This window comes from Syngnathoides biaculeatus, chromosome 2 (assembly GCF_019802595.1).
Source record: "Syngnathoides biaculeatus isolate LvHL_M chromosome 2, ASM1980259v1, whole genome shotgun sequence".
NCBI lineage: Eukaryota > Metazoa > Chordata > Actinopteri > Syngnathiformes > Syngnathidae > Syngnathoides > Syngnathoides biaculeatus.
The window spans coordinates 10,903,034-10,928,883 of NC_084641.1; the positions used below are offsets into that span (position 1 = coordinate 10,903,034).

General features: G+C 42.1%; 1 protein-coding gene across 3 annotated transcripts in view; it reads left to right on the forward strand.

Annotated features, from left to right (window-relative positions):
• The first annotated feature begins 2,681 nt into the window (after window positions 1-2,681).
• The window catches only part of mgll (monoglyceride lipase), a 30,166-nt gene continuing 6,997 nt past the window's right edge, over window positions 2,682-25,850 (forward strand). Inside the window, exons 1-6 of one of the 3 annotated variants that reach the window (XM_061833159.1) lie at window positions 2,682-2,962; window positions 7,050-7,188; window positions 16,543-16,649; window positions 18,993-19,129; window positions 23,879-23,989; window positions 24,694-24,783. In XM_061833159.1, the coding sequence (XP_061689143.1) occupies window positions 7,061-7,188; window positions 16,543-16,649; window positions 18,993-19,129; window positions 23,879-23,989; window positions 24,694-24,783 (573 nt within the window). In that variant the 5' untranslated portion in view covers window positions 2,682-2,962; window positions 7,050-7,060. Of the gene's footprint in view, window positions 2,963-3,182; window positions 3,293-6,790; window positions 7,189-16,542; window positions 16,650-18,992; window positions 19,130-23,878; window positions 23,990-24,693; window positions 24,784-25,850 lie in introns of those variants that run through there. The other 2 variants (XM_061833149.1, XM_061833138.1) reach the window with 2 other exon arrangements.

A 25,850-nucleotide genomic window follows, 5' to 3' on the forward strand; every position in this document is an offset into this window, starting at 1 on the left:
TGTGTTTAACAAAATGGGCAGAATGCCAGTGGAGACAGCAAGCTGTGCTGATTCAATGATTGTCACTTGGTCAATGTGACAAAAGGCAACATGATTAAATCCAATGTGAGCCTTTGAAACATCTTGTGCTGGACCACGTCAAGAGCATCACAGGTCCCCTGCCGGAACCCCTGCAGTTTGTCAACCAAGCAAACAGGTCTGTGGATGGTGCAATCAAAATAAGGACTGCACTTCGTCCTAAAACCCTTCAGAGACCTACAGTACATGAGAATCTTGATTGTGGACTTCACCTCTGTGTTCAACACCATCCTCCCCAAACTCTCCTCCAAGCTGTGTTCTGTCTGGCTTGGTGCTGCTACAAAAAAGGACAAACTCTGACTGCAACAGACAAGCAAAACTGCTGAAAAGATTGTCTGTACCCCTCTACCCACCCTTGAGGACGTGCATGCAGCCAGAACTAAGTCAAGCGTATGTAAAATCTTCTTGGAGCCCTCCACATCCTGGTCGCCACCTCCTCCAGCTACTTCCCTCAGATTGGTACACAATGAAAAATAAGTCATTCCAGCCGCTTCTTCCTTCTTGGCATTAACTGCTTAAAGAGTGAATTTATAATTCCATTGTAACATGCTGCTAATTTTGTCAAGATTGTTGTCACATCTCAGTTGGACCAATTGTAGGTTACTGTATTAGTCTCACAACAAATCTGTTGTTGACCAATGCTGGCCACTCACGTGCTTGAGTAGCATCCGCACCATTTGCACAATTAACATTGTCCCAGATTATTGCAGTTAGTCACTTTAAACTGCATCAATTTCCTGAAGGCTTTGTGCCCTTTGCACAATGGTCATTGCACCAGGCTATTGTTCTATTAGTCATTTCAAACTGGTTTAACTGCAATAGGACTCTTATTTCCGCATAATTGTCAAAAATGATGCACAGCGATTGCCACATTACTGATAACCTTTTATGTCGCTGTGACAGTCTTCTTCTTCTTCTCCTTTCGGCTTGTCCCGTTAGGGGTCGCCACAGTGTGTCATACTTTTACATCTAAGCCCATCTCGTGCATCTTCTTCTCTTACACCCACTGTCCTCTTGTCCTCCCTCACAACATGCATCAACGTTTTCTTTGGTCTTCTTGTGTCTTGAAAGTATTCTCTGTCAGTTGACTGTCTGTTGTCATCCTAGAGTGGGTCCAACTAATGTAGAGTAATTCCTTGTCTGTTGTTCAGACACTCGGCAAATAAAGATGATTCCAGTTTTTTATTCCTACTTACAAATGTGTACAATACAGATTAACTATGTTTACCCACACAACTGACAACAGGAAGTGGAGCAGGAAAAGGATGACTCTGATAGGCAGTGGTCACAAACATTTGTGCCATGTTAGATCAAGGAAATACGGATACAGTGCATAATCATCTTAAATTTCGAGCATATAATTCCCCATACCCCAGGTAGTCTTCTCTTATTCCTGGCTGCTCAGTCTTGTATTGAATGGCTAATACGGAAATAGGTTGACATCTTTAGCCATCTGTGATGAGAAGAGTCTCACCTCCCAGGCCCATGCAGTAATCCTCCCTCTGTATGTTCTTCGAGGCATGTAACACACATGCTCTGAGTTTCTTTTCTGATCTCTTACTTACCTACATCTTAATGTATAGTAGTAAAGTTATTCATCCACTTAAATGATAGCAGGCATAAAGCATGATGCCAGTGGCCTTCAGTCACACCCTCGTTCACCCTACCTACTTTCATCCATCATCAAAGAGAGTCGTTTTGAGTTCTGTATTTGGATACAATGGTAAATTTGTTGATAGTGGAGTGGTCCTCCCATTTTCCAAGTTTTTTTTTTTTTATAGCTAATATCTCCGTAAAATATATGTCCGTACATCCATTTTCCGTACTGTTTATTTTCACAAGCGTCATGAGCATGCTGGAGCGTGTCCGACTGCCGGAGGAAAAATTCCTCGTGTGTTTGTGCGTGTTTACACACTTGGCCAATAAAGCTGATTCTGATTCTGGCTATTGTTGGGGCAGGATACATACTGAATTGGTTGCCAGCCAATCCCAGGGAATATCTAAACAAACAACCATTCGTACTCACGTTTAGACTTATGCACGCCCCCATCTTGAAAAGCACTGGCCGAAAGTAACACTTAAGTTTATTTTTTTTATTTCTGAGAAATGTTTGATAATCGTAGTATCCGTAGTATCCAACAGTTCTTCAATAACTAAAATTAAAAGCCAACATCACAGTCCTCACAAAGTTTCGTTTTATTTTTCCATTCATTATAAGAGCCACTTATCCTCACAAAGGTCGCAGGAGTGCTGGAGCCTGTCTCAGCTATCTTTGGCAGGTGGTGGGGTACACCCTGAACTGGTTGCCAGCCAGTCGCAGCGTGTATCAAAAAACAAATCACATTTTACACTCTCTTGCAATTTAGAGTCTTCAATTCATGTGTTCGGATCGTGGGAGAAAACTGCAGTGCCCAGAGGAAACCCACGTAAGCATGGCTGGAATGTGAAACCTGCTTCTCAGAACTGTGAGACAGACTGTCTAACTAGTCGGCCACCGCCTTGTTTTAGAAAAATACTAAGATGTATTTAGTACATTTGTATATTCTGCTATGTGTCACAATAACGTGCAGGGAACCTCCATTGCCGCACATCAAAAAGTTTTCAAAGTATTTTTGGTCGGAATGTCCCGTCTAAGCAATAAAACTTTTGTGACTTTGTGCGTATGCGTGCGCATGTGTTGCGTGTGTGTGCGCGCGCGCGCTCGTTCCTCTGCGTGTAGTTTTTGCTTGCTTTCTAACTACAGTAGTGTAGTCTGGCTTCAGTGTGCCCCTGGTGAGTGCAGCGAGAGGAGCATCGCGAAGCTGCGGGACAAAAAGAGGTGGACCAGGGGCAAAAGAGCTTCCCGAAAAGAAGACTCCACTTTACCACAGACGCTCCGGTGCAGGTCGGTTCTGTTTTCTGTCACATCTCCGGATATGCATGTTTACGTGAAACTTTGCTCCATGTTACATTTGTGTGCATTATCCTTGTCCGGGTGTGCGCGCGCGCCTTTCATATATAGATAATGGAGTATACAAGTGGCAGTGCTTGCATCTACTTCTTCCATTTATCATGAAAGAGGGTGATGTCATAAAGTGTCATAAATAAATAAATAAATAAATAAATAAATCAAAACAGTCCACCATCACTGTGCACTTGTGCCGCAATGGTTGTGTGCGCGCATCCTTGCGTTGTAGATTCGAGCAGGCTGCCATGTCTTGCACGGTGTGTGGAGGTACGTACGAACGTAATGCAGAGAAGAAAACAAACCAGCGTGCATGCAATGTGCACCATTCCGCTTTTATATGCAGCGTGGACAATGATGTTAACGTTCATGAAATAGTCATATTGACATAATCAAGAAAAAAAGATTGGCTGACGTTATTGCAAATAAGACGCGTTTTGTTTCGTTCTTGTTGATGCACACATGGCTGCTTGTGACAAGTAGTCATTTATTAGACAACATGACAATGGGATATCTAAATACCTGCGGCTTGCATATGGCACGCCACTAAAAGATGAAATCCGATCATGATCTTGGTAGGAATAGCTTCACATGCAGCTATTTTTAACCACCATGCCGGCCGCCTCATTGTTATGTAGCAGTGTACCGTAATTTAGTCCCGTGGAAGTGAATGGAGCCGTGCTGTTAGAGGAAGGTGGAAAAAAAGATTAAATAAACGACCGGTAGCTTGAAATCTGCCTTTAAATACTCTTGAAACGTTAGCTTGCATTTCACCAGACAGTTTAGTAACTGCTCATGTTTGAAATAGTTCTAGTTGAGTGGTTCCCAACCAGTGTGCCATGAAAGCACACGAGAGCACTGTGCCGCGGGAAATTGTCAAATTTGACTTAATTGGTCAAAATATAATTTATTTACAACAAATAATCACTTGAAAGTGTATAATTGACTTTTGTATCCATTTTTTTTTTTTTGTGTGATTCAAGACCCGTGGGACAAATACCACCCCCTACCTCATTTTATATAGGCTGTGAAATCTGGACAGAATTTCTATTGTCTATTCAAAAACCATTTCTCCATCATAAAAATGATGACCTTGAGTGTGCATCGGAGTTCACCCAACCAGTCTACATATGTTTTTTGGCTTGAAGAAGGCATTCAGCCATGCCCCTCGGGGAGTCCTGTGGAGGTGCTTCAGGAGTATGGGGTACTGAACCTCGTGATACGGGCTGTTCGGTTCCCATATGACCGGTGTCAGAGTTTGGTCTGCATTGGCGGCAGTAAGTCGGAGTTGTTTCCGGTGAGGGTTGGACTCTGGCAAAGCTGCCCTTTGATACCAATTTTGTCCATAACTTTTATGGACACAAATCAGACGGAGCTGAGGTGTAGAGGATGTTCGGTTTGGTGGCCTCAGCGTTGCATCTCTGCTCTTTGCAGATGATGTGGTTCTGTTGGCTTCATTGAGCCATGACCTCCAGTGCTCACTGGAGCGGTTTACAGCCGAGTGTGAAGCGGTTAGGATGAGAATCAACACCTCCAAATCTGAGACCGCAGTCTTCAGTCGAAAAAGGGTGGCATGGGGCCTCTCCGGGTCGTGGATGCGATCCTGCCCCAAGTGGAGTAGTTTAAGTATCTTTGAGTCTTGTTCAAGAGTGAGGGAAGAATTGAACACGAGATCGACAGGTAGGTCGATGCAATGTCTGCAGTGATACGGACTTTGTATCGGTCCGTTGTGGTAAAGAGGGAGCTAAGTCAAAAGGCGAAGCTTTCAATTTATCAGTCGATCTACGTCCCTACCCTCACCTATGGGCAAAAGCTGTGGGGTGTGACCGAAAGAACAAGATCCGGGATACAAGTGGCCGAAATGAGTTTCCTTTGCAGAGTGTCTGGGCTCTCCCGTCGTAATGGGGTGGAAAGCTTGGTCACCCAGGATGGATTCAGTTTTGAGCTGCTGCTCCTTTGTTTTGAGTGGAGCCAGATGAAGTGGCCGGGGCATCTGATCCGGATGCCTCCCGGTCGCCTCCATGGTGAGGTGTTCCAGGCATGTCCCACCAGAAAAAGATCCCGGGGACGACCCAGGACACACTGGAGAGACTACGTCTCTTGGCTGGCCTGGGAACGTCTTGGGTTCCCCCCAGAAGAGCTAGATGAAGTGGCTGGGGAGAGGGAAGTCTGGGTAATCCATGCTGAAGCGACTGCTCCCGTGACTCGACCTGGAAAAGCGGTAGAAGATGGATGGAGAGCGCTGCACTCATTCAGATTAGTCCCGCCCAATTCTTATTGTCTGATATGCTGCTAGGTATTGCAGTTTTTTTTTTTTTGTTAATGACAACAGAAATGGAAGTACTGAGCAATCGAGTTGGATTTTATCCCCTGTAGATGCAGAATCCTAATCTGTACCAAAAGGACACAATATGTAGCAATTCTTTTTTTTTATTGTTATTATTATTCCCCCCAAAAAATGTTTGCATGAATAAAAGCTTTTAGATGCCTCCCCTCTCTTCCTTTGAGTAAATGAATGCCTGCAGGTACGTATTTGCTGAAATGTGGTAGCTACTGTTAAAAGACAAGTATTCAGATTTTTTTTCTCAAATTCTCACACCATTTTTATGGCAATGATATTTATTTTCTTATTTGACATAATATATATGCTAAAAAAAAAAGACCACAATATTAGGGGTATCTTCTGAATCACCAAAAACTGTTGTTACAAAGATGATAACTCAGTTTGGATTGATTGTTGCTGTCCCAGAGCTACTAATGTTTGAGTTTAGTATAAGAGTGGTGTATTATGATGAGGGTTTAAGTACCTAAATTATTATATGCAGCGCATTGCAAGCCATAGCCATAAAAATACTTCGACAAAATTGTGTACTGTTTACGCTTTGAAAAGTCACAGCATTAAATACCGTTAAATGTCGTCAATGGTAATAGGTCGTCCTTAAACATTGGAATGTTCTTGAACATTACATCATGATACAGTACCACCAATATTACCATGTGCATCCTTTTCAATAAAAGCTTTTTAGATGCACTCTAAAGTTATAGACTAGTACTGTAGTACCAAAGGCGGCACAGTGGATCAGTTGGTAAAGCGTTGGCCTCACAGTTCTAAGGTCCCGGGTTCAGTCCCGAACCAGCCTGTGTGGAGTTTGCATGTTCTCGCCGTGCTTGTGTGGATTTCCTCTGGGAACTCCGGTTTCCTCTCACATCCCAAAAAAATGCAACATTTATTGGACACTCTAAATTGCCCCTAGGTGTGGATTGTGAGTGCGGCTGTTTGTCTCAATGTGCCTGCGATTGGCTGGCTGGCAACCAGTTCAGGGTGTACCCCGCCTCCTGCCTCTTGACAGCTGGGATAGGCTCTAGCATTCTCTGCGACCCTTGTGAGGACAAGAGGTGAAGTGGATGGATGGATGTAGTACCAAGCAACGTTTAGGATTCTAAGGTGAGGTTTCTGGTTTTAAGGCAGGATTTGGATATCAATGGAATTTCCATATAGTTTTCAAATTTTTCCTTCTTTCCTGCCTTCCTTGCTTCCTTCCTGTCCATCCCTTCCTTTCCTTGCTTTCTTTGCTTTGCATCCTTCAATCAATTGTTTTCCTTCTTATCCTTTCCTCCTTGATTAATGTAGTGTGCATGTGTCATATAGTATAATATAACATAATAGAACACAACACAACGTGATGTGATATGATGTATGCATAATTTATACGATTCAACAGTTTGATGAAGTCGTGTGCGTGCCCTTTGGTGCGTGTTGTTGGTGGACCAGGAGGGAATAGAGAGCACATGCGGTCTTATGACGTAACACCGGCGGCGGCCGCGCGCTCGTGTGGGATTAGATCAAAGCGAACGCCGAGCTTCCATTTCACATGAACATCGCATGCCTTTTTTATATGATCGCTTGAGAGGCTTCCGCGGGCAATGCACATCGTGACCGCCGCGACCTGCCTGCTCGCGGCCGGCCTGGCCTGCTTCCTGTACGGCCGCGATGTCTTACTGTGGCCGCTCCGTGTGTATCTGGCAGAGCCGTCCTCCATGCCCGAGCCGGGGGCTGCAAGCAGGCGGAGCCCGCAGGGAGTTCCGTACACCGACCTCAAGCACATCGTCAACGCCGATGGGCTGCACCTGTTCTGCCGCTACTGGGAACCAGTCGAGCCGGCAAGGTCAGTTGGAAGGGGGCGGATGTCGCTGTTGTGTCGTTAAAATGCAAGCCATTGTGGCTTATAATTAGGTCATGCAAATGTTAAACAAGTAAGCAGTCATTACACATTGCATACAGTATATACTGTATACACATAATTTTTTTTACATTTTAAAACTGCTAATCCACATGTGCCATTTCTAGCGACTTCCACTACAGCTCGACAGATCAGTCGATTGATTATAAGAGCCAATACTGAACGGCTTGGCAAATTCCCTATCAGTGAAACTCTTGTAAAGTTGACAACAATCCAGACACAATTTGTAGTTGTTGCTCACGTAACGTCAATACAGGTGCACATGAAAATACTGTCATAGCACTACATTAAAAATGTTTTATTTTTGATTTCATGAACGCTGTTGGAAGCACATGCATTTGTAAAAGTGTCTGATGTAAACGTGTCATTGACTCAGTCTGTCCCTCCCTCCATCTGTTCCACTTAAATGTGTCATACAGAAACAACAAACTGTGTGGACTGCCTGAAATGTTTGACTCAAGATCATTAAAATTATAATTATGCTATTCTCAATGCTACACTGTCAACATTTGGTGACCCCAAGGAGGGCTTTCTTGCTCACCCCACTCACCAAATGTTTTGGACGGTATGCAGAGGTTGGGACATTTTGTTACAGTGATGTGATGCCGTGTTCATCCATTAATATCACTTACATTAGTTTATTCTTTCTCATGGCTGGAGCTACATGTGACGTGGTGCGCCATTTTACACCACGCTTCCTTCATGCATATGTGGCTCTAGAAGAAAAAAAAACACAGATGTCACAGATAAACTGTGTAAGCATATAATGGCATGCAGTGTGACAGCACAGAAGATGTGACAGAATGAGCAGGCCCACAAAACTTCTGGAGTCAATATATTACAGAACCTTTTCACAAGTTACAGCTCACTGCCTCAGCACAGCCGTGACTCATTAGGTCAACTGATCTGAGAGTAATTAGGGGAAACGCGAAAAACATATAGATGGAATACATACATTTACTAGTGATTGAAAAAGAATTAATACATTTCAGGGTTGGTAGTAATTGAAAAAGGCTACAGTATAAAACAGTTGACTCAGATAAATCCACGTTTGTTGACATTGGAGTCTAAATGCTTTGAAAATGATATTACCTTCTTCATGTCACATCTAGTTTGTATTCTTTGTGACGTTCTCTTCTTAACACACCTTGTTGAAGTGGCTACTTGGTTAAAAAAAAAAAAAGCCAAAGGAAAATAAAACAAAGGCAGACTTAATTCTTGTTGAACCTCATGAAAACGGGCACTTGAAAGCAAATGCTGAAATTTTTGTAATTGTTTCACATTAGAAGTGTCCACCTTTTTTGTGGATTTGAACAGCAAACCATTTGGTTTTGTGCTTGGATAACGTTTTTTTTTCTTTTTTTTTTTTTTTGCATCTTAAATGTGTTGGGAATTTGACTATCAAATGGCACATTTTTACAGAGCTTAGATCTACACTCACATACAACTAAATTAATTCATGAACTGCAATGAAACAAATGGAGGCTTGTGACAGTTGCTGTCGAGTAAAACTTTTTATTCAGCATAGCTTATAAACTGTGGTAATGAAGAAGTGAAATATAATTTAACATTAGTGACGCATCGGAATTAAAATTCTTGACCGAAACAGAACTCCGAAACTCTGCGGCCCAAGGCCGAAAACCAAAGGAAACAATCAATCAAGTTAACCGATTGTGTTCGTAATTTTGATAGACATAATTTCTTGACGCAGGCAAAGCATAAAGGTGGTTAGGTTTGGTAGCGTAAGTCCTGCATTTGTGCTTTTTAGAGATGATGTGGTTCTGTTGGCTTTCATCTAGCCATGATCTCCAACCCTCATTGGAGCGGTTCACAGCCGAGTGTGAAGCTGGTGAGATGAAAATTGCCGCCTTCAAATCGGAGACCACAGTCCTCAATCCCCTCTCTACTTCGAGGATGAGATCCTCCCCCAAGTGGATGACTTCAAATATCTTGAGGTCTTGTTCACATGTGAGGAAACAATGGCAAGGGGGATCAACAGGTGAATTGTTGAAGCGTCTGCAGTGATGCGGACAAAAGCAACAATATCTTGAAACAGCCTACTAGGTGCTATGCAGTGCACATTTCACTCCGGACTGCGTCGCAACAGTACCTGCACTCCAAGCCACTTTTCAAGGGACACAAGGAATGTTGTTAGTTCCAGCAGAGCAGACCCTGGAGCTTCAAAGCGTATCAGACTGACTGCAGCAAAACTCAAAAGGCACACGGTGAGACAAACCTGCTCATTTGGAGTCTCACCAGACAATAAAGAGGAATATGAAATATTGAATTGCCACCTTTTCCCCGCATTGAACTATTTACCTAGACATTCTTATAATGTAACTCATGCAAGCTGCTTGTTTTATACATCTAGGCCACAGATGTTAGCTGTGAACGTGACTATGCCTTTTCATAGCAAAGGTGTTTTGACTGCAAGTGGCCTTGGTTCACAGTTTGCAAAGGGATAAAAATCACATCTTCACAAATCATTCATTGATTTATAATCAATTCAACAAAGACAACAGAAGAGTGAGCAGTGTTATGTACACACCAGAACATACTCATCCATGGGCCATTAAGTGTCTTGTAACTGTGCGAAATCTTCACCACCAGAGTAATTGCTCTTTCCATCAACTTCAACTGCACCTTCGCTGTTGTTATCCATCTCATATGGCAGAGACCGGTAAGGACATATCACATCATCATCATCGTTGTTGTCCGTACGACGTTCTGTTTCCATTTCAACAAAAGCAACGCTAATTTCGTTGCTGAAGTCACTGGCACAGACTTCTCGCGTTGTCACTCCTTGTTTTTTTTTTTTTTAATTATTATTATTTACAAGTGATGGCCACTGCCCCCTCTGGTGAAAGCATTCAAAACTGCTGCTGTCACAACAAGGCAGTTGCATTTTGAAGCGTTTTTTAAGTTATCATGTGATATATTTTTTTAAAATAGCTGTTTTTGTTGTTAGGAAGCCATCGCATCTTCATTTTGAAGGGTAGCAATTCCCCCCCCCCAACCCCACCCGCCCATTTCCCCAGCCCTATGTTTTGTCTTCATGTGGGCCATTTTAATATTATCACCAACTGTAAAGGAGTAATGGGATGCGCTGTAAGTGGTAAGTGGTCTTAATTTGACCACAATTTGCTGTTAAATGAGTTCCAAACTGTGGTGGAATACAACCAGAATGCTAAATAGTTACTGTCTCTCTCACAATAATGTGCTTAAATTTCATCCCAAGGATCAGTTTGATTATAGAATACGCGTCAAATGAGTGAAACAGTTAACTGACAAGATGATGTAAATACATGCCAGGCCATCGGTACCTAAATGGGGAAATTTAAAACAAGCACATTTTGTCCTTTAGCACTGCAAACCAATTCTATTTAGGTTAAACGTTGATGTTTGGAGTGTCAATGGTTTTCAAGGACCGGTGACAAACAAGGTGGGGTAGGAGGAGGCACACATGCTTTGCTTTCCACAAAGCAGGTCTTTCAAGTATCACACCTAGTTTTCATCTCCATTGAAAGGTGTTTGAATTTTTTTTTAGGTTATTTGGCTAAACTTTGTTTCTTACAAATTGTATGAATGGAACTGAGCAATTCTCTAACGGATGCTATGACTTCCATTTTATTTCCAAACCTCCAGTAATTAGTTTGTTAGATACATGATAAACATATATCTTACCATGTTGGATCTCTCCTCTTCCATGTATATATTAAACAAAACATACCTAGACTGGTTGGTTGAGATGGGGGTCAAAGGTTACAAGCTTCTCAAAGGGCCCTTTCACTAGAACGAGGAAGTGGGTGAAAGGTTTCAGGCTGCAGGGGAGGGCCCTCAACAATGATTGACAGACCCTCGAACAGATGTCCAACTGAGGCTTTGAACCTGCACAGAGTGCTATCAACAAGTCGTACGTGCATGCCGAGGTCACGGCGCCTCAGCTGCTTCGTCATTGACATCCACGCTGTGTAAATGGTTCACTGCGTATACCAGGATGTAGACTGATGGCGTGTGGCTTGACTTCCTTCCCTGTTTTGAGTTTGTGGTCCCTGCTGATAGTGTTACACTTTGAGACTGGATACATAAGCACAACTAAAGAAATAAATAAATCTAAAAGACAGCTGGATTGACTCCCTGCGTGTGCACCACAGGAGTCCGGGTCATGACGAACGCAAGAACTGAACACAAGATAAAGAAGATCCAACTGCATCCCGATAATTGCGTTATTGATTTTATGTCTGTCCTTTATGATATTTGCCCATCCCTCAACGAAAAAACTGCTCCAGCTCCTTTAAATTTGACAGGCACTTAGAGACTGGTGAATATTTTTCTCAAGAATATCACTGTATTTAACATCAGTCATCTTTCCTTTCCTTCCTCAATGCATTTTGTGACTCTCCCACATTTCATTTTCAAACTCAAAACGTGTCTTCTTGTTTTTACCTGAAAGTGATGTCTTTCTTCTGGCCACTCTTCCATAAAAGCAACCTCTTTGGAGGGCAGGACTTATTTTGCTCCAATGGACAGATATGCCAGCCTCTTCTGTGGAACTCTGCAGATTCGCCAGTGTTACCTTTTGACCTCTGTGCTACTTCTAGGATTCATGCCCCCCTTGCCTGGTCTGAGTTTTGGGGGAATCTGATCTCCAATTAAATATATAAGAAACCACACTCATTCAATTGAATCATTGTGCCGAAACACAATCCATTGTCTGCTATACATTCTTACGTCATGTATAAAAAATAACTACTAGTACTTTAATTTAAAAAAAAAAAAAAAAGTAACAATGGTTCCAGCGACTCTAGGTTGATAGTGCTTTGAATGTGAATACCCCTTACGGTGTACATTCTACTTCTCTCACATTTGTCTTCTCCTAATGTTCACAAAAAGTTCAGAACATGCTTTAATCTTCCTTTTAAACCTGAAGTCTCTCCAGGGTATGCTGACATCTTGGATGCCATCATCCATCCAATTAGTCTCCAATCACCTTTGATGCTCGCTGAACTAATGTGCCTAAATGTCATGAGAAGAAGGGTTGTGCAACGTGGAGCCCTAATTTCCTCCAAAATTGTGGTCCTAATCTTATTTATCAGACCTCAGGGGAATTTAACGCTAAAGGGTTTGTGGCAATAGCGGTGTGGAATGTCAGTGTTTTTCTTTACACCGTTTCTTTCAGTGAAAGTGTGATTTATATATCTTGGTGCCTTAAAAGAGTTGTTAAATATTCCATTTTCTGCATTTGTTACTGGTTGATAGATTATGAATTCCAAAAACAGGACGCTCCGCCTCTTGCCTAAGGGTAGCTGGTAGGGTTTCCAGAACTCCCGTGACCCTTGTGAGGATAACCGGCTGAAATAATGGATGGTTGGCTCTCTAGGCAGCAGCACATGAAAGGAATTAGGCTGCACTCGGTTAATGGAAAAAGGGAAGAACTGTGGGTAACCCCCCTGGTGTTTTAACAAGGCTTTTTATTGGTGGAAGAGCAGCGAAATTCAGTTACCCATGAAAGAAAATGGACAGCAGAGAAATGGAAAGCCTCGTGGGAATCTGACATTTCATTGAGGGAGTAATTTGTTCTTGTGGTTATCTTGTTTTAGTCAGAAAAGGAAGGGTTGTTAAGAAGAACTATGATGAAAAATTTTCATCAACAAAATGAACCTTGCCTCAAGCAATGAGTCAACAACCGACTGACTGTACGCAATATCGGGACCGAACTGCATTTCTTGCTAGCTTCTTGCTTTGTTAGCTTCATCTTATCATTTCCACATAACTTTTTTTTTGCGGTACTTTTTTGTCAATGTTGCAAGTGCTTAGGATCTCACGCATCTAAATTCAGAATCACTGAACTAAAAAAAGGAGGAATACAGTCATGTTAATTTAGGACTACTGTATTATTTTTAGGTCACCGATATTGTAGTGGTACACACAGCCAAATCCCGGTGTGAACTGATTCCCACTCAGTTTTTGTAGGTGTGCTTATAAGTGGAAATGCTGTGATGTGTACTGCGATTGACTGGCGTCGCATCCCATTTGCACTGAACTCTCAGAGACTCCAATTTCCATGCTACCCAGAAAAGGACATGCTGAAGAAGACAAGAAAAGACTGTTGATGTGTGTAGTTTCTGGCAATGTCATTACTTTCACTTTCGTTCCACTTCTCTCATGTTATCTCTGACCCCTCCAGAAACAAAGTGAAAGCCAGAAATGAGGTTGGTGAGCTGAGTTAATTTGAGTTCAGTCTAGCAAGGCAAATAAGAACATCACGTGACATTCAGTTGTCTGCTCATTGTATAGCTGTCTTTACAGTCAAACCAGATTAGCTCCATTAATCCCCAGATGACCCTCCGTTTGTGAGTTCAAATCTATTATAGCCAAACAAAGGCTGCCATTCATTCATACTGTTAAATGCGCCCACGCGCACAGGCAAGGAGGAGGAGCACTGAATGAAGTCAGTGGGATTTGTTGGATGATGAGCAGCCACTGTTGAATGCTTTTGAGCTCATCATCACTGACTGACACTCCACATGGCTTCTTAGCACTTGTCTTTTGTTTGTGAGTGGAACAACACTGCCGTGTTTCCCAGATTCTCTCCTGTCTGTCATGCAGTGGCAGGAGAGGAAGCCCCCCTAAAGCACGATTCCATTCCGTTTTATTACAGTATATAATAATGATGAGAATTATCATCACCAACATCAGCACCATCATCACAAGCAACACTTGACTGTTTGAAGGAGAAACAATATTTTGAAATAGCCCAATGTCCAGACCTTTATCGAAAAGAGAGTCTGTGGTCAGACTGAAAGATGACAGTTCATGAGCAAAAACCATGAAATTTGAAGGAACTGAAGCAGTTTCCCGCCCAAGTGTCACGAACCTCCGGTATGGGGGCGGACCCAAATGCACTTCGAGGCAGAGGCATGATGTTCAATGTAGTTTATTCTGGAAACTGGGTCATACACGGTGTAGCAGTCCGACAAGGCAGAGGTACAGAAACGCTAGGCTAGGCGAGACCCAAAAGACATGCAGCAAGGTCCAATGACTATGGGGGAAACTAACAACTCAACAGGACAGGATCAAACAAAAGGGCACAGAATCGCTGTGACTAGGATTACTGTAACTTACGCATAGAAGGGAGAGTCCCACAGGCAGTGAATGCAACTCACTAACGCAAGGCAACGAACTGCCAAATGCCAGTGACGAAAACTCCAACTTAAAGGTCCGTTGTCATGAAATGCATGATTTTTAGTATGTTATTAATGAAAAAACGGCCACCGGTTTGGACCCAGCCATTTTTTCACCACAAAATATGATTTTGACGTATATGGCTTTTTGTAACTCCCACCATGAAAATACTTTCGAGGAATTTGTTTTCGAGAAGAAGCAGGAAGTGACGTACATGGCAGTAGGGCACTCAAGGGGTCTCGTTTGTTTATACTACTTTTACCTGCTGGAAGGTAACTTGTGCCGGCTTGTTGTATTGCTGGATATTGCTCGAACACAGGTACAAAGGACAAGAGCTTTGTGGCTCCCAAATGACAGGTAGCTATACAGGTACTAAAAAAAACAATAGTTGGGGGAGGCGTAATCCGTAAATCAGGGGTGCGAAATGTGTCGATGTGTGCATCAGAAGGCTCCTGTGCAGCAGCCGCTGAAGAACAGCCTACGCAGGCCTTGTGAATCGCCACCGGCCTTGTCAACACGGCTTCGGCCAGGGTAGCTTGTCTCTGCTGTGGAAGTGGATCAGATGGGGAGGCGGTTGCCGCTCGTGGGCGGTGTTTTTATCACCGCCGCGTGGAGGTGGACTGGGCAGGGAGGTGGTTTGGCCGTGATCCGCATATCATCTAAATATGGCTTGAAACAATAGGTTAATATTGCCCCGCTCACTTCACTCGGTTGTGAGATGTTCTCTTCTTCAAAAAGAGCTTCGTGTCAGAAGGAGCGTGTTTGCCTCCCATAGTAGGGGCCACAGTGTGTTTTCAATGGCGAATGTCCAGGGTGACGTCACGGGCAGTAAATGCAGCCAATATGGTGACCACTTGGATGTCGAATGACACTTCTGCAACTTTGCTCATGGATGATGCGCTCTCCGTTCATATTTATTTTTTCGTATAGACATTGAAGTGAATAATGTTATATGTATTTTTCATTACAATATCTCTTTTAGAATGTTTATAGAGATGACACTTGGGCTTTAAATGCTTGTCAAATTACAGTCCCCTTGTGAAACAGCTGTGAGCAGTGACGGGTGTCACCGCCCAGAAAAGTGACATGGCCATGCCCCTCTTGGCAGTGGCCAAGCCTTGCACATGACACTAAGGAATGTGAAATTTTTCCGTTGGCAAGATGTGGCATGCTCATGATACACTCAAACATTCTGGTAATTCTTGGTAGTGTGGTAACATAACACGGAAAATGCAAAGAGAGGGAATACTTTTGCAAATCATTGTTGGGAAAACTAACTTCTAATCATTTTAAGAGTGTGCAATCATGATGCTATTCTTTTTGGCATTTTGTAGTGGCTGTCATATTTGAAGACAATAACAGTCTCCCCTATTACACAACCACTTCTACGGTTATTTAGTCCCTTAGAGAAGTCATCCATGAAAACACTGAACAAAAAAGGGTTACCCACATTCAAATGAGCTGAAACAGAGCTACCCCATTGAACTTGTGTACACTGGTGGTAAGCATACCAAAATGCTACAGTCGTACCTACATACTTTGGGACCCCTTTGGGGAAACCTGGTTGTTGTTGTTGATTGTCAAAGGCCCTGGAAGCATTTACTGTATAAAACATGATTATACTAATAACTGTACATTTCCTCATCAAAATGCTCTCCCCAAAACCATGATGGCCAGGGCAATCAGTCTGCAGTTGTCCTGGCATTTCATTTGGTCAGTCTTGTCTTTAATGACAGGGATAAGCTTGACTGCTATCATGGTACAGCTAGTGCCAGCTAACATTTCACACACACGCCTTGGATCGGTCACCAGCCAATCCTTCACACTCACACTAACCTAACCTAACGTGCATGTTTTTGGAATGTGGGTCAAATTTGGAAGAAAGAAGAACAGGAAGGGATAAAACACGTTTCGGCAATCATTTTTGATAAAATATAAAGCATTCATTTGTGTTTAATTGACAGCAATGACATGAAAAAAAAAGGTATTTCTTTTAGGATGTATTTCTCCATGCAGGTGTAGATGCCGATCCAGAACAATTTGTTGTAGCCTGTTCTTATGAATGCAACAGTTGACATGAATCTCCCTTTCCAGGGCACTGGTGTTTATCGCCCATGGGGCCGGAGAGCACTCTGGGCCATACGATGAGATTGCACAGAGACTGAAGGAGCTGTCCCTGCTGGTCTTTGCGCATGACCATGGTGAGCCATCACTCACAGCGCTGTTCTCTTCTTCACTCTCTCATATATTCACACCTTCTGCACACCCAGCTCACAGTTGGCGTGACATGTGCCGACATTTGGAGAAAACACTTTTCCTCCTTCTCTGTGGCTGAGTCCCATATTTTTCTTTTTTCCATGCCCCATACTTTGTCAAAAGAATTTTGTTGATGTTTTTCTAGGGACAACGAAAAAAAAATCTTTGCAAATTAATGGTATGAAATTTGTATTAGGAACCAATGAAGGAATCATAGTTGGAGTCCACAGTAAAATGCTTAGAGACGGTGTATTTCATAATCTTTAATCAGCTCATCTTTATGCTTAGGCACGTTTTTCAAAACATAAGCTTGTCTCCACACTTTGATCTGTTTGAGAGGTTACTCGCATGCAGCGTTTCAGTTAGTTCAGAAGTTGACCCGTTAATGTGTGTGTGTGTGTGTGTGTGGTGTGTGTGTGTGTGTGTGTGTGTGTGTGTGATAGCATATCTGTCTACGATCTGAATTACACCCAGTTTGGGGTGGAGGAGCATTTTTTAGAGGAGAGTTGTTTATCTGATAAAGTGTTTGATGGAACTGGCGACATTTGGGGACAAAGCATTTGTTACAGTAGGGGCTGCGGTTTAAGGGAATGGTAATTGTGAAAGTATCTGCCCACAATGGGTAATTGTTTGCATAGTAACATGTTAACTAACATCTTAGCATGTTAGCACTTATAAGGAGAGGGTTTGATATAGAAACATTGTGCTGTTTTCACAAAAAGTAAAGAACCTTTAGGTATCAATTGGTCTGTCTGTCTGCTTATCTGTTGGGGATGCAACAAAAATTCAGTCACTGACATTTTTCAAACAAAATTGTCCCAAAAGTGCGTTTAAAAGCACCGAATGACCCTGAAACGGCACGGCAAAAAAGAAAGTTGTGATGATGCAAGCAAAAACAATGGCCAATGTGCAGTTGCAGCAAAAACATAATAATAGTAAAAATGGCCCCTCCCGCCCATGAGCTTTGGTTGACTAGCTCCAATGTGGAGCCGTTGAGGCGAAGATTCGCTTTGTGTCCTGTGTCAATGCAGCGTAAGTCACAAATCCATGGCAGCGAATAAACTACATTTCTAACAAGTCGTTATCACAAAGGGAGGATGAGGACTAATTAATAGAAGAAAGATGACAAAGCCATGCTATTTTATCAGCTGTCATGACATGTAGTAGCCAATTACCAAAATAAATGATTGGGTGATGCAATCCACTTATCACATACTGTAGGTCTGGCTGAAACCGTGTTACAATGAAGCGTAACTAACGTTGAACAGGGAAATAATGCAGAAAGCAAAAAGTGTCTAGAGGGAAAATAAGTTAATGTGAGTCAAGCGAGGTGAGATAATACTGCTAGACTCTGTGCTCCACTAATTGACCTGAGTTTCAGTGTCACCAGTGAGATTTCAGGAGGTTGGGGGGGACGCTCAAGACCATTTGACAGTGCGGGGACTCAAAGCCTGAACCTCCTTGTGAAAGAATTTATTACTATTTTAGTTATTGTTTGAATTGTTGTATCATGCATTTGTTTGTTAGTCTTGCTCTGAATTGTTCTTGTGAGCTGCGTGCGTGCCTTAGAGTGTGACCCAGCGACACCTGGGAGGCAATGCCCACTGTCTACCTCAAGCAGATACTCCCGAACACTGGGAAGCAATGTCTCCATTCGAACCTCAGCGTGTTTCCCTTCCGACCTGAAGCATATACTCCTCAACACCGGGAGGCAATGTTTCCCTTCTACCACATGCGGATACTCCCAAACACCATAAGCAAGTCTTAAAACAATGCCCTGCTTTCTCTGGTGGGTTTATCAGGACACTCTTGCAACTTTCAAGAAACATGTACTTTAGTGTTTATGTTGGGGTGGGTGTAGCCATCTGCTCCACCATTTGTACTGTGTGAACTTGTAACCATATAACTTGAGAAAGCAATAAAAAGAGGTACAACGGCTTGGCTGACTCAGAACGTGGTTTGGAGGTCCAGCTGGTCAGCCAAACCCATTTTCCTCATGAGCCGATTGAAGACCTCTTCATTGTCCCCAATTAATTGCATATTCAGTCCAGCTATTGGGTATCAACCCAGACACTCCTCACACCTTCAAGCTCAATGTCCAAATTTCAATTTCTTGCAAATGACCAACTGCTGCCTCATTGTTTCTGTTTTAGTTGCCTTTTTTTTTTTTTTTTTTTTTCATAAATCACATCCAGCTATGGAAGTTCTTTAAAATTGCAAACCTGCTTTTTGTTTACATTTGCTTCATGACTTATTACTATTCTGACTTGGTTGTTTTACCTTTACAGTTGGCCATGGTCAGAGTGAAGGAGATAGAATGAACATAAAGGACTTCCAGACCTACATCCGAGACTCCCTGCAGCACATCGACTTGATGAAGTCTCTCCACCCCGGCCTGTCTGTCTTCATCGTGGGTCATTCAATGGTACGAGGCAAGCAGACAATTTCAGAACAACTTTAGAAAGACTAATTCATTATTATTTTTTTCCCATTGTATACAGGTCTTGAGACTGCTACCTTTTTTTCAGCTCGTGTTTAAAATTTCATCCTGTCACACTTGCGCAATTCTGTTTTATCTGCTGAAACGTTTTTTCCACTAGATACAATAGTCTTATCACAGAACCTTTCAGCGCACACCAACCATATTTGCACTCCACTGACAGGCCAGTAGTCACCGCATACATACCTATATTGACGCCGGTATGCTACTTATTAATTTTAAATGAAAAGTCTAAGCCTTCAATTCATCTGGACTCCTGATGAGCAAACTAGCAACCCTCCATCCATCCATTGCTCTGAGCTGCCTATGTTCACAAGGGTTGCAGGCATGCCGGAGCCTATCCGAGCTATCTTCGAGCGAGAGGCAGGGTACAGCCTGAAGTGGTTGCCAGCCAATCACATAGAGACAATCAACCATTCACTATGGGTAATTTAGGCTCTTCAATTAACATACCCTGCTTGTTTTTATGATGTGGGAGGAAGCCGGCGTGCCCGGAAAAAAATCCACGCAGACTCTAACTCAGATGAGGCTGGGATTTGAACCCCAGTACTTCAGAACCTCAGAACTGTGAGGCAGACGCTAACCAGTTGTTTACCATGACGCCATTAGTCCAACCTTAGAATTAAAAGTTTCATCATTCAGAACATTTGCCTTTGTCATCATTAACAATAATAATTATAATGGAATGTACACTATCATTGAAAGGGACCTGATCTGGAATTTTACAAACTCTTATCAAAGTCATTGTTGCTGTGTTGTTACAGGCTTCATATGATAGCTTCCCAGTATTGTGACTCTGTATCCTGTTGCTATTAGGTTGTGCTAGTGCTGGACTGTTTGTGTGGATTTCTTTTCATCAGTGGCCAGCATGACGCACAGAAGATGACAAAATGAAAAAACCCCTGTGGATTTGACAATGTTTTCATAAATGCTGCCAATATGATGAGATTCATTGGAGACCACATGGTGTCACCGTATTCGACGCTAGATTAGCTAGATTAGCTAGATTACAGCCTGTGAATCAATACTGTTATAGTTTTACAGTTCATGATACGGCAACAAGGATTTAACAGTACTGTGAACAGGACTACCGCTTGTACTCATGATGATAATAGTGACACATCTAGTAGCATTGTTCTCCATAACTCTTAATGCAGAAACCGGTAGTTAAAAAAAGAAGAAATGTGGTCAGGGAATCATGAAGTAAGGCACATGATTGGATCAACCAAGCCTTAAGAAATGGTAAATGGATTGCCCTTTATATACATCTCACGCCGACCAAAAACCCTCACATTCACTTAAAAGTTGGCCAAAAGGTACATAACAGCAGGATTAACGGAACAACATTGTATTTCTTTTTCTTTTTGTCAAAATGTTCTTGTGGATTTGACCCCTCCCATGACAGCATGTATTTATCGTCACGATTCTGACTGAGAGAATCTGTGTTCTAACAAATAACAAACCGTCATTCAGCAATATTCTGTGATGATACATGATTAGCCATTCCAATTACTCCACTCATTGATTGACCAATAAAACAGTGTTTGTGTGTGCATGTGTGTGCGTGTGCTTGTGAGAGAGAGACTGGTGGTTGTTGGTCACTTTTTACTTTGTGTAACATAAAAATGAAAGGTAACAAAGTGAACCAAGACCCAATAGTGAGGTGATTCTTGTCTGCGTGTGTGTGGGTGTGCGTGCGCGTATGTGTGCAGGTGTGCATGTGTGCATTTGATGTTACTTTGTATGCAAGCAGACCAATGAGTGCTTGAGAAAGTGAGATTTGTTTTGGGGTGGAAACTACTTAGTGGCTCTTTTAAGGAAGAAAGCTTGTTACTGGCCAAAGGCTGTTGAATATTCATACAAGTGACAAAGAATGCTCACATAAACAAAGTTGGAGCCAATTAGTCTCCAGAAGAGCAGGATGGATTCACTGGCACACAATCATCAGCCTTGAATGTGTATGTGTGCATTTGTTTTTTTTTTTTGGGGGGGTGCCAGTTTGTACTGAGAAACCAAACTAGTATCGATTATCAAACAGCTGTCATCGCTTACATCTCAGCATGAGTGTTAAGGTGTGGCTTTATTGTGTCTCAGGCCTTTTTGTGCCTTTTACATTGCTTCAATTGTCTCTAGAGCAACACTGCAAAAAAAAAAAAATAATAAAATAAAAAAAAGCAGGGTGGAAATTCACACCCACTTAGACAAAAGCCCGATTGTTTTATGGCCTTGCTGGCCTCTGAGTCGTTTTCCCAGATCTCTTCTCACCAGAACCTCTCACCTACTTTGCTTCCCACTCTCATTAGAAGACAGACAATCCTTCCTTACTGTCTGTCACAGCAGAAGCTCTTAGCATCGCTCCCTCTTTGAATCATGGTCTTGGTTCCGTTTTCAACTCTGAATGGTTTGCTCTCATCTTATGCCTTCCGATGATACAGTGAAGAAAAGTATTTGAACACCCTGCTGTATGGCAAATTCTCCCACTTAGAAACCACAGAGGGGTCTGAAATTTTCATCATAAGTGCATGTCCACTGTGAGAGAGATAATCTAAAAAAAAAAAAGAATTCAAAAATCACAATGGATGATTTTTTTAACGATTTATTTGTGTGACACAGCTGGAAATAAGTATTTGAACAACTGTCTATCAGCTAGAATTCTGACCCTCAAAGACCTGTTAGTCCGCCTTTAAAAGTCCACCTCCACTCCATGTATTATCCGAAATCAGATGCGCCTGAGTAAGGTCATTAGCTGCATAAAAACACCTGTCCACCCCATACAATCAGTACGACTCAAACTTGTAACATGGCCAAGACCAAAGAGCTGTCCAAAGACACCAGAGACAAAATTGTACAACTCCACACGGCTGGAAAGGGTTGCGGAGAAATTGCCAAGCAGCTTGGTGAAAAAAGGTCCACTATTGGAGCAATCATTAGAAAATGGAAAAAGCTAAACATGACAGTCAATCTCAATTGGAGTGGAGACCTATGCATGATACAGTATCACCTCATGGGGTCTCAATGATCCCCAGAAACGTGAGGAATCAGCCCAGGACCACACGACAGGACTTGGTCAATGACCTGAAAAGAGCTGCGACCACCGTTTCCAAGGTAATGCACTAAGACGTCATGGTTTGAAATCATGCATCCCGTGGAAGGTTCCCCTGCTTAAACCAGCACATATCAAGGCCCGTCTTAAGTTTGCCAATGACCATTTGGATGATGCAGAGGAGTCATGGGAGAAATGTTTCGTGGTCATAATTCCACTTACTGTGTTTGGAGGAAGATGAATGATGAGTTCCATTCCAAGAACACCATCCCTATTGTGAAGCATGGGGGTGGTAGAATCATGCTCTGGGGGTATTTTTGTGCACATGGCACAGGACGACTGCACTGTATTAAGGAGAGGATGACCGCGGCCATGTATTGTGAGATTTTGGGGAACAACCTCTTTCCCTCAGTCAGAGCATTGAATATGGGTTATGGCTGGGTCTTTCAACATGACAATGACCCAAAGCACACGGCCTGGAAAACCAAGGAGTGGCTCACATTGGACGTGCACCTATGATGAAAATTTCAGACCCCTTCATGATTTCTTAGTGGGAGAACTTGCAATATAGCAGGGTGGTTAAATACTTATTATCTTCACTGTATATTTAGGACTCATTACTGTTTTATGCAAGTCTCATATGCAATTCAATGAAACTATGCCAGAAGAGATTAGTTGGGCTATTAAATGCAGCTGACAGAAATAGTTGATGAAGGTACCGAACACAGGGTACAAAGATACAGTATCCCGATATAAGTTGCATCAAACATGCACTTCATATGACGCTTTTTCACTACTTACTAGATGCCTCAGTAAGGGTAGTGAGTTTTGTACATCTGAATAGTACTGTGGGAACCAGCAAGAAAGATGTCGCGTTGAACCCATCAGTTGAACTGTGACGTTAACAAAAGCAAGACCATCACAGTCTTCACTTTTCAGCATGTGACTCATTGCCACTGTAAAGAGACATGAGCGGAGATAGAAAGAAAGAAATCAGACTGCTGCAACAAAGGGAAAACTGCAGCAAAGCATTGCAGTATGCATTAGCACCAAGGAGAAGCTCAAAAGAAACCTTGACCAAACACTCCGTGCTTTTATTCATTTGTATTTGCAGTAATGGTTGACACTAAACCCCACTATTTGCAGGTGATACCTATCAAGCCCTGCTGTAAACAGTAAAAACGTGCAAGTAGATGACACCTCATTAGAATGTGCGTAATTCTCACTGTTTACGGGGAATAGGAACCGGGTTGGAGCACGAATAATGAATCTCCATGGATAATTTCTCTTTCTCTTTCTCTTTCTTTCTCTTTCTCTTTCTCTTTCTCTGGAGAGGGAGAGGGAGAGGGAGAGGGAGAGGGAGAGGGAGAGGGAGAGGGAGAGGGAGAGGGAGCTTTCTCTTTCTCTTTCCTTTCTCTTTCTCTTTCTCTTTCTCTTTCTCTTTCTCTTTCTTTCTCTCTCTCTCTCTCTCTCTCTCTCTCTCTCTCTCTCTCTCTCTACCTCTCCTCTCAAATTCTGACCACCCACGTAACCTAGTGATATTCAGCTTCATCACAGTGCATATGTGAACATAATTCATATTCAATTTTGACTTGTCGCTAAATAAATGATCTGTGTTTTGCTCTATGCAGGGTGGCGCTATATCCATCCTTACAGCTTGTGAGAGACCTACTGAATTTACTGGAGTGGTTCTGATTGGTCCGATGGTCCAGATGAACCCTGATTCAGCGACACCGTTTAAGGTTCATTTTAGAATCAATGCTACTTAATTTTTTTCATTTTATTTTTTTATTCATTGTAGTTGTGACATGATTTTGCTCTGATGTTTTTTTTTTTTTTAATAAGGCTTAAAGTTTTATTCCTCTGCTACACAAGATCACTGTTTTTTTTTTTTTTTTTTTAAATAATAGCGAACACAAATTTCCCTGGTCAAAAAACAACAAATACACCCTTTAAACTCCCTACAAGTCTGTGTTTTGAATTCTTTAGTAGAAATTTTTGTTCTTTGCAAGAGCAGTTTAGATTTTGACAGTTAAGCTGGTAATGTTTAGACCAAGGACATTTTTACTGATCGATAATTCCAAACTACAGATATTGTAGTATGACAACAGAAGAACTGAATGATTACTTGACAAGGTGACAGAGGTAGAAATGTAAACATCTCTATTTTGAAATTTGTGACCAATGATTGACAGTCTTGAGTTAAAATTAAATATCTGTTTGTTACACTACACCATTTGCAAAGCAGAATGGCTTCTCTTTTTGCGCTTATATTTATTTGTATTTGTTAGTTTTTTTAACATTAGGCTTATTCAGTTATTGGTGTTAACACGCTAATTTTGGCAAACTACTAATTGGGCAGATGCTTCCGGTTTGCGTGGAACAGTTCAATAGCACTTAAAAGGCATTCAGGCGTTTGATGTGTTTTTATTTTGACCATCTACAGGTTTTCCTTGCCAAGGTTTTGAATCACATGCTGCCCAATTTGACTCTAGGCTCCATTGAATCCAAATGGGTCTCACGGGACAAGAAACAGGTGGGACATAACGGATGTCAAATGAATTGTTGTCTGGTGCAGCACTGACATGAACAGATATAGCAAACAATAGAATTTACAAAGTCTCATGGGGAATCATTGCGTGCGAGTGTTGAGTGTGTGCGTGTGTGTGTGTTTGTGTGTGTGCTTCCTTTGCTGTTCAAACCCAATTTTAAAGGATTGTAATTGTCCTGGCCTTTTACTTCTCCCATGTCACAACTCCTCTCGATTCTTCTTCTTCTTTTAATTTCGGCCTCCTACCTCCGCTCTTGTAGGTCACTCTATGTTTCCGCCTCTTCTGGAAAAATGTGTTCACTACACCCATTCCCATCCTTTTTGCAAAGTCCACCACCATCCGTCCCTCAAAATTCCTTTCTTGGATGCCGTACTTACCCATGACATCTTCATCGCTCCTGTTTCCTTCACCAAGATGTCCATTATAATCTGCACCAATCACAACTCTCTCTGTCTGGGATGCTCAGAACTTCTTCATCTAGGTCCTTCCAGAATTTCAACTTTAATCTCTAGGTCACATCCTAGCTGTGGTGCATTGCCACTAATCACATTATACATAACACCCTCAATTTCAAATTTCAGCCTTATCACTCGATCTGATGCTCTTTTCACATCTAAGACATTATTAGCCAGCTCTTCCTTTAAAATAAACGCTACTCAATTTCTCTTCCCATCTACTCCATGGTAAAATAATTTAAATCCTGCTCCTAAACTTCTAGCCTTACTACCTTTCCACCTGCTCTCTTGGATGCACAATATATCAACTTTTCTCCTAATCATCATGTCAACCAACCCCTGACCTTTTCCGGTCATAGTCCCAACATTCAAAGTCCCTACACTCAGTTGTAGGCTCTGTGCATTCCTCTTTGTCTTCTGCCAACAAATCCGGTTTTCTCCTCTTCTTTGTCTCCTCTCTATTCCATTGACTCATTTGTTGGTTTGTTTTACCCAGATAACACATGACTGTACACCAAACACAACTTTTGCTGCAGGTTGTATGCATTAAGAATCAATTTTACTGTGTAGATGTAAACCCCTATCAAATTGTTCAC